We start from the raw sequence: 9520 nt of genomic DNA on the forward strand, positions 1-9520 counted from the left end.
GAAGGAGGGAAGGAAGGAAGGAAAGAGGGAAGGAAGGAAGGAAGGAGGGAAGGAAAGAAGGAAGGAAGGAAGGAAGGAAGGGAAGGAAAGAAGGAAGGAAGGAAGGAAAGAAGGAAGGAAGGAAGGAAGGAAGGGAAGGAAGGAAGGAAGGAAGGGAAGGAAGGAAGGAAGGAAGGAAGGAAGGGAAGGAAGGAAGGAAGGAAGGAGAAGGAAGGAAGGAAGGAAAGAAGAAAGGAAGGAAGGAAGGAAGGAAGAAAGCAAGGCAGGCCGGCCTGGAAGACTAAGCATGGGGCTAAGAGTGAGAGAGAAAGAGAGAGAGAGAGAGAGAAAAGAAAAGAAAAGACAAAAGAAAAAGTTGCCTGGAAGACTAAGCATGGGACTAAGGGCAAGGCACATAGAAGAGCCTGGATGAAGCTGAGGCCCTGGCTTTTTCCACTAGACCAGGCCAACCTGCAGAAAATGGGCAAACAATACAGAAAGCCTTCTAACCGCCCCTTGTGTATTTTCCTGGTGAAAGCACAGACATCTGACGTGAGGTTTCTTGGAATGGAGCTGGTGGCTAAGTCTGAAAAGTGGTGAAATACCACAAGCTATCATGTTTTCAGACTTCTCTCTGAATGCTCTGGAAAGCAGAACAAGTTCTTAACTTGCTTACTTTTCAATACAGTGGTTGTCAGCAGAGGTCAATTTTTCCTCCCAAGGGACATTCAGCGATGTCTGGAAACATTTTTAGTTATCACAACTCTTGGGAGAAGGGGTATACTACAGGCATCTAGTGGGTAGAGGCCACAGATGGTGCTTAGCATCCTAAAATGCACAGGACATACTCTGACCTTCCACCCTACCCTTCCCCAAAACAAGCATTAAGTGAGCAAAAATATCAGTAGTCCTGAGGTTGAGGATTCCTGCTCTTGGTGAGCACTGGATGGATGGATGGCTTAGCAAGCCTACTGCAGAGCTCAGAAGGCCTCCTGAAGAAGCTTGGCCAGCTTCCTTTTCACATAACCACTACTTGACATGGCATTGAATTGCCTGGGTAAAGTTCTGCAGGTTATATGATAATCAGAAAAGTAAGTATAAAAATAAGATATGTCAAACAGTGGAAACGATATGAGCACTGTTGTATATCATCAAGACTAGGATCCTTTATGGAGAAAGAAGAATTAGAGTACTTACAGCCAAGTTAGCTGATGTAAGTCTTTGAATATTCCAGGTCTGAGAGTTGTGATGCGGTTGTGGTTGAGATATCTACAAAGAGCATGGGTCAGTTAATTAGGCAAACTCAACACCCCATTTTAGTCACATATAATTAGAATAGGAGCCACTGATGATGATTATGAATGGGACATATGCGTCTGAAAGCACTCAGCTGAATGAGCAGAGGGGGCAAATTCAAGGGGTATCCAGAAGGTACAGATAACCACAAGCCCAGTGTGTGCAACACCAGGGCCGGGGCAGAGAAAGTGGTCCTAAAATATTTTGGGATATTACATCATGTTAGATTGTAAGGGTATAATAACTAAGTATGTGGGGCAATTTTTGCTTTTGTTCTTTTTGGTGACATCCTTAGTAGACTAGCATTTTGAGAAAATACATAGCAAGTTATCAAGAGTTAGAAAAGAAATAAAATGCTAAAATATTGCGGAAGTGACCCAAGCTAGAGAAGACAACTTAAGGAGAACCTTTATATGTCTTCTGGTAAAGGTAGGAATCTTTTAATAATTCTTCCAGTGTAATAACTAATCTAAGTACTTTGTGATAACCTATTCCTCCCATTTCCCTACGATCAAGTTGAGCCTTGAAAAAGTACCATTCTATCCTTTTAGTCTTTACTTAAAATTATACCTACAATATGAGAAAGAAGTTACTCACAATATTTGTAGATTATATAATCCCAAAAATGCTTTCCTGGATATGTGTCTAATGCAATTACGCTGAAGAAATCTGGTAGGAATAAGATAGGAGAGTCAGGTGATTATGGTTTATGGACTATATTAGGTTGTTGAAAATGTTCTCCACTTTCTTTACCTGAAGACAACTATGAAATTGCCTTACAAAGTACAATGTCCTATTCTTATGTTGGGCAGATGTTGTCAGTGAGAAATGGCTATGAACTAGCCAATGCTTTTCTCATAGTACTCGTGCAATGAGATTGAGGCATTTCTGATTCATGCCACTGAACTCCAGTGTGATGTGTCTGCGGAAGGATCTAGTCTTGTTTTGGCAAACTGGAACTACCGTGACCATCCTGTTCTGACGGGCAGGAGTTTCTGGCCATGTGAGACTAGCCAGCCTCTCACTGCTGAACTTTCTTCCTCTTTGTGCACAGAGATGCACCTTTAACTCCCCATTTATCTTTATTCTATTCCCGTGAATAAAGGAGAAGGCAAGTTTTAATTCTTTTCTATTTCATGATGCAAAGTGAGAAGGATAAGGCAAGTTAGGTACTCAGAATATCAAAGGACATCAGTAGTTGAACCAGGGCAAGCATGCCAATTTCAAGTCACAGGATCAGGACTGCCTTAACCTCTGAAGCAACTTAACAATACAGTATTGATTCCGTAATTGCACTGTCAGGAGTATCTAAGTAAATAATTTCCATTTGCTGTCTTCATTGTACAATGGGAAGTTAGCTCTGAATTCCTATTCTCTGAAGGCTCTCAGGGTCAGGCAATACCTACACTAATAGTAACAAATTGTTACATAGTCTTTTAAATGGCTTCCGTTTCTCTTATTTTGGTTTGAATTGCTTCCTAAACTATTACACAATGCTGTTTCATTGCTATGATAGTCTACTGCAAAACTATTTGTAGATCACATGCTCATTTGACATCTGGCTAAACTGTGAATTTTATTATACCATAATTATTTCCTAGCAGAGCTCCCAGCCTTTGCCTCTGAGTCACGATTGTGTTATAAGAGTGCATGGATGGCTGGGCGCAGTGGCTCAAGCCTGTAATCCCAGCACTTTGGGAGGCCGAGGCGGGCGGATCACAAGGTCAGGAGATCGAGACCATCCTGGTTAACATGGTGAAACCCCGTCTCTACTAAAAAATACAAAAAAACTAGCCAGGCGTGGTGGCGGGCGCCTGTAGTCCCAGCTACTTGGGAGGCTGAGACAGGAGAAGGGCGTGAACCTGGGAGGCGGAGCTTGCAGTGAGCCGAGATCGCGCTGTTGCACTCTAGCCTGGGCCACAGAGTGAGACTCCGTCTCAAAAAAAAAAAGGAAAGAAAAAAAGAGTACCAGGATAATGACTCTCTCAGACCTCAAGAGAGCCAGATAAAGCCAAGATCAGAGTGGTTACCAGAGGCCAGGAAGAGGGGAGATGAAGGGGGACAAATGAATAATTACTACCATTAAATTGTACACTTAAAAATGGTAAAGATAGTAAATTATATATATTTAACTTCAATTAAAAAAAAAGAAAATGAAAGTAAATAAAGGTTATTAGAAAGGAAAAAAAAAAAAAAAAAAAAATTTAAAAAAAAAAAAAAAAAAAAAAAAAAAAAAAAAAGCCAGGGCGGGCTTCCAGCTATCAACAAACACAATCTTTCACCCCAAGTACTTTACAAATATTGTCATTTTCCTTGTGTTCCTCCATGTGCAAAGGGTTGGCACTACAGAGCATTACGTCTGTGGTGATATGCAGAGCATCAATTTCAATCCTGCAAAGTAAACTTGAAACCCAGTGTGACCTTGTGCCATCTTAACCCCCATTCCCTGTACCATATCTGTGGGGAGATGCTTCACAGAGCAGCATAAATTCTGCTTTTGGTTTAAGATTCTGCTATGAATAGGATGAACTCACACAGATCAATATCTGTTTTAGCATTTTCAGAGCCTTGAGACTGATGCAATGAAAGTTAATATGATGAATTATGCTACAGTAGCAAATGAAAATAGAAAAAGAGCAAAATGCTCTATTGTAGGTATATTGAAGTTTCTCTTAAATATACAATTCACTACTTAACTAATGCTATTTACATTTTATTCAGGATGATAAATTCAAAAATGGAATGTATATTTTACCTACATGTTGTCACATCTTGAAGAGATGAGTGCAGTTGCAAATTGTGAATTTGACCTTATGCTTTTGTCTTGTAAGTCAAGGGAAAGAAAGAGTAAAACCAATGATCCACACAACTCATCTGATGTGTACAACCTATCTCCCTTCACTGACATCACTTAAAACTCAAACTCTCACATACTGAAGAGCTTCTAGTTTTCTATTTAGTTGGCTGGCTGCCACCCCATAGAGAACTGTAGTCCCTCCCACATTCCATGTCTCAGACTTAGGCTGCTGAACTTGAACTCCATCCTCTAGCCTCTGCTGTCTTTTTTACAGAATAGTAGCTTAAAGAATGTGAGGGGATATCTGGAAACATGACAACTTGGCAAGTGGTGCCCTCTTTTTATTCAGAGCTGAGATATGAGCCCATTTAATATACTTTACACTGAATGCCTTTTCTAAGAATAACTTACAGGTTCATGAATTGCTGCTGTTTCAGCTGTCAGGACTTTTCAAGCAGAAATGCCAGGAATTTATGTACCCGAAACTAAAGCAAATAAATGCTTTAATGACATGCATGTTTATAGGCTATTTTTGAATGTGCCATTTTATATTCAAGAGCCAGGCAGACACCTTGGATTTCATTTTGTTGCCAGTGATTGTATTTAACAAGAACCCAGATTAAGAAGGAATTCCTAATTTATAAAAGGTTTTTGTTACAATAAGAAGGAGAACTGCTGTTTGTTTCCATGGTAGCAGTGATAAAGTATTATAGTCAATCCCACAAATTGTATTTTATTTCTCTGAAAGGTCATTTGAAACTGCATCCACCCACAATTTAGAAAGGCCTGACATTTTAAAAGATTATTAAAATGAATAAACTGATCATAGTAAAAGCATTCAGATCGGTTAAGCAACACTTATTCATCTGGCAATTAAGATTTAATTTTGATTTAGGAATTTGGTTTTTTTCTTTTTTTTTTTTTGGATGCCTAAATGACCTCAACTCCACTGTGAATATTCAGAGTATTCCAGACAGGAGACTGCCTTGACATTAAATTTGGTGATCTCGCAGGACAACAGTCCCCAACCTTTCTGGCACCAGGGACCGGTTTTGTAGAAGACAATTTTCTTTTCTTTTCGTTTTTTTTTTTGTTTGTTTGTTTTTTGTTTTGTTTTTTTGCTTTTAAGACAGAATTATGCACTGTCACCCAGGCTGGAGTGCTGTGATGAGATCTTGGCTCACTGCAGTTTGGACTTTTTGGGTTCAAGCAGTTCTCCTGCCTCACCCTCTTGAGTAGCTGGGACTACAGACACACCCCACCAGGCCCAGCTAATGTTTTTGTTGTATTTTTAGTAGAGACGTTCACCATGTTGGCCAGGCTGGTCTCAAACTTCTGACCTCAACTGATCTACCTGCCTCAGCCTCTCAAAGTGCTGGGATTATAGGTATAAGCCACCGTGCCTGGCCAATTTTTCTATGGATGGGGAGGGGTTATGGTTTCAGGATGATTCAATTGCATTACATTTATCATTAGATTCTCTTAAAGAGTGTACAACCTAGATCCCTTGCATGTGCAGTTCACAATAGTGTTCACACTCCTGTGAGAATCTAATGCCACTGCCGATGTGACAGGAGGAGGCAGAGCTCAGCTTCGCTTGCTCGCCCACCACTCACCTCCTGCTGTGCAGCCCAGTTCCTAACACGCCACAGACTGGTACCCGTCCGTGGTTCAGGGTCTGGGGATACCCCTGTCATAGAATATAATCTGTTAAATATGCAGATTAACTTTATTAGCTCAGTACAGTCTAAAACATATTTGTGCATGTCTGTTCTCTGCTGAAACAATAAAATTCAGATGTCTTAGCTGGCATACAATCATGATTCAGTGACCTCTCCGGCATATGCTCCAGCATCTCCTGTGGGGATGCCTTTCCTTTAGGCAAACTGCCTGTTCACTCTCTTCTCAACATCCTTTGGACATTTCTACTTATATTTCTTTCTTCTCCCTGGTGAAGATGCTCCCCACCTTCTCTTTAGTTCTACATGTTAGTCCTACCCATCGTTCACTCAGCAAATACTCGTTAATCCTTGTGGGTTTCTTACCATGTATGCTACGACACAGGTCTCAATAGACTAAGAGAGAACCAGGAGGGCTGTTCAGCCCGTGAGGAGCATATGGTGGTCAGAGAGTTGTTCCTTCAAGAGGGAAAGTGAGGGCTTCTTGAAAATAGAATTATAGTTGACTCGAGTCAAGTGCAAAACTCAAACAGTAGAGAATACTGTGGCAATAAAAATGTGTATCTAGTTTTATTGTAGAAGCAAGAAAGTGTTAAGGAAAGTCTCAGTTTGCCTACTGGAACCTGTTTTATAATGTTGTGAGATAATATAAAAGGAACAACTGCTTATTTCTCAACTCCTACTTTGTTCCTGTCTTCTGGATCAAAGAAGATGGTCTCAGGATTGAAGAAATGGAAAGGCTATATGGCAGGCAGCTCAGTGAAAGCCCAAGATGGTAGAAGGTGTTAACCAAAATTAATTAAAACCCTCTAGTTTGGAAATTTTCTCCCAGAAATTGAGAAATGCCAAAAAATTAGAACATCAAATTATGGTCAATTGCTGAGGGATCCAGAGAAAGGATGAGCAGCTGGAAAGTAAAAGATGGCAAATGTAGTCTTAAGTTCTCAAAAAGGTAAGAAGTTGGTTTCACAAGCTGTGGTTGGATGAGCTCAATGCTGGTCCTGGGAAGATCATAGAACAGGTGAATATGATGCTGCTTTGTCTATGCCTCAAAGAGAAAGTGGCCAGGACAGTTCACAAGAAACCACGTGGTAGACCAACTTCATTTTCTTCTTTGAAAGACTGTGCAAAACTATGTGATAAACATTGTTACATGTCTGCTGGGCACTGATCAAGCAGTTTTATAATTTTTTCTGGACAAAAGAAAGAATGATACATATTCTTATCTGAAGGATGGTGATGAAGGAATATAGAAACATAGTTTGGTGCTGTTCTCTTCAATATTTTACTCCATGACCTGGGTGAACGTAGTTGATCTTATTTGCAGATGACATAATTATGAGAGGAGTAGTGACTATGATGGAAAACACAAAAAGACCTTCACTCTCGGGTAAGAAAAACTGACTCTAACAGGATGAAACTGCCTAGGGATATATTTAAGCACCCACAACTACCTCTCAAATACTAAGTGCATGAGTACAGGATGTAGCACACACATCACTTAGCAGCAACACATGTGGCATGGGATTAGACATTATAGATCAGTAGGAGTTGAGAGTATCAAGAAATCATCAAAAGAGCAATATAATCATAGGGCATATAGAGTGCAGATGGAAAGGGATGCGAGTTCTTCCCCGTTTGCCTCAGTCATGTTACAGTGATAACAGTGTATTTATTCTAGATGTCACCCGTGAAGACAAATGTAGGCAAACATATGCAGATTATTGTGACCAGAATGATGAAAAGATTTGAAACTATGTCCTTTGGGGAGGAATTTAAGGAACTGAGGATACTTAGGGAAGAGGTTTGTGGTGTGGTGGAGGGTGATGACAGCTAGTCTTAAATATCTGTAGACGTATGTAGAAGACTGATTAGATGTGTTCTGAGCAGTCTCTTGGGGAGCTTTAGAGGCACCTTGAGCAATGGTAATGTGGACAAAGTTATTAGTGAATTGTTGGAAATTCCATATCCCCAGCACCTTCTAATCCTCTTTCTGGTTTATTTTTAGCCCTCACCACCACCTAACAAATTGTATATTTTAAACTTTGTTTCTTGACTATCTTTCTTGATTGGAAATTAAGCTTGTGGAGCTTAATTTCATCTGTGGCTTTTCATCGGTGTCGTTCATGCTGTATCCTTGGTGCCTAGCACCTTGTAGGTGTCAATCAATATTCATCACAGGAGTAAATGAATATGTGGATCTTGCTAGCTGCTGCTCTCCTTCTACCAGATACCAAGAGTTCTGACTGAGGCCCATCTGGTTTCTTCCTCCCCCTGACATCCTTTCCTGGGGATGGTTTGGTATTTGCCACATTTGTTATTTGGGTCATTTGTATGAGGATTGGGAAGAAGAAGGTAAGAGTAGATGGACAGGAGGGACAAGAAGTAGGACTGCTGCTGGGGGTTATTTTTCTGGGAGTTTGGAAAAGAGCAGGAGGAGTTGAGGAATGTGGGTAAAGGGGATGGGGAGGAAAGGAGATTTAAGAAAGCATTGTTGAGCTTATGAGCTGCTCTAGGATATTTGAGTATAAAGAACTTGAGTTATTTTCAAATCGAAGTTTACTTACTGGGTGATTTCATTGATAATAACACATTCTGAGCCTGGACTATGTGGGTGGGCTTCCAAAGGAGCGTGGTCAGAAGGTTTGGGTTTGAGGCCAGTCTCTACTACTTGTCAGCTGACTGACTTTGGGCAAACAACCTCTCTTCCCAAGTGGCTTTCCTGATTCCTGAAACTGCTGTAACGGTGTCTGCCCCACCTCACAGACTTTGGGGGTGAAAATTCCAAATATTGGAATTCTTTGTAAACTTTAAAAAGTGGTAGATGACTGTAAGCAATTGTGTTTCATCACCCGGGGCTTTATCTTACATATAATAAACACTTGATGAATGTTTATTGATGAGAGTCTCATAACCTCTTTTCTATTAGTCTCTGGGAAAATTAATGCCTGCAAATGATCAAATAGCAGCTTGCATGGGGAGAAGCCCTATCAGGTAATATTCAGGTTATGATGTGGTGCCTGTTTTCTCTGATAAAGTAGAATTAAACATTTACTTGGAGAAATTGCTAGCTAATCTTGGCAATAAAGTTTAATCTCTATCTTTTTTCATTTGGAAAATTATGGATCTGAATTATTAAATTGCTTCTATATTATTCTCTTCAGTGGGCTAGCAGGGACTGGGACCACAGAGGGAGATACTGGCATAGAACACAGTTATGGGTTAATAGACCAAGGAAGGACGTGGCCTGAGAAGTCTAATTTTAACCCTCCTACTTGAGCCTCTAGTGACCCCACCCCCTCCCCAGAAGTCAGCTTGCCCAAAATTAGGGGGCAAAACATAAACAAGGGAATTCTACATGGGGTGGGACAGTCTGTGCTGGTAGAAATTCAGTTGAATGCTAGAACAATTTCTTTCCCTCTTAAGGTTTCTTGTTATGGTAAAGTAAGCACTACTTTGGACATCAGAAGACATTGGCTCTAATTCTGGGTCTTCCACTTACTAGTTGTAGATCTTAGGTGAGTCATTCAACCATTGCAGACTTTAGTTACTTCGTGTATAATGAAAAGATTTAATTAGAAATTATTTATTTATTTATTTATTTATTTATTTTTTTGAGACGGAGTCTCGCTCTATCGCCTGGGCTGGAGTGCAGTGGCCAGATCTCAGCTCACTGCAAGCTCCGCCTCCTGGGTTTACGCCATTCTCCTGCCTCAGCCTCCCGAGTAGCTGGGACTACAGGCGCCCGCCACCTCGCCCGGCTAGTTTT

The 9520-nt window shown here is 40.6% G+C and overlaps 1 protein-coding gene across 1 annotated transcript in view; it reads right to left on the reverse strand.

Annotated features, from left to right (window-relative positions):
* RXFP2 (relaxin family peptide receptor 2) overlaps positions 1-9520 on the reverse strand; it is a gene marked incomplete at its 5' end in the record, with an annotated part of 72151 nt that overhangs the window by 30858 nt on the left and 31773 nt on the right. Inside the window, 2 exon segments of the mRNA XM_017865869.1 lie at positions 1177-1248; positions 1873-1944. Of these exon segments, the coding sequence (XP_017721358.1) occupies positions 1177-1248; positions 1873-1944 (144 nt within the window).

Source organism: Rhinopithecus bieti, unplaced genomic scaffold (assembly GCF_001698545.2).
Source record: "Rhinopithecus bieti isolate Rb0 unplaced genomic scaffold, ASM169854v2 scaffold_81659, whole genome shotgun sequence".
NCBI lineage: Eukaryota > Metazoa > Chordata > Mammalia > Primates > Cercopithecidae > Rhinopithecus > Rhinopithecus bieti.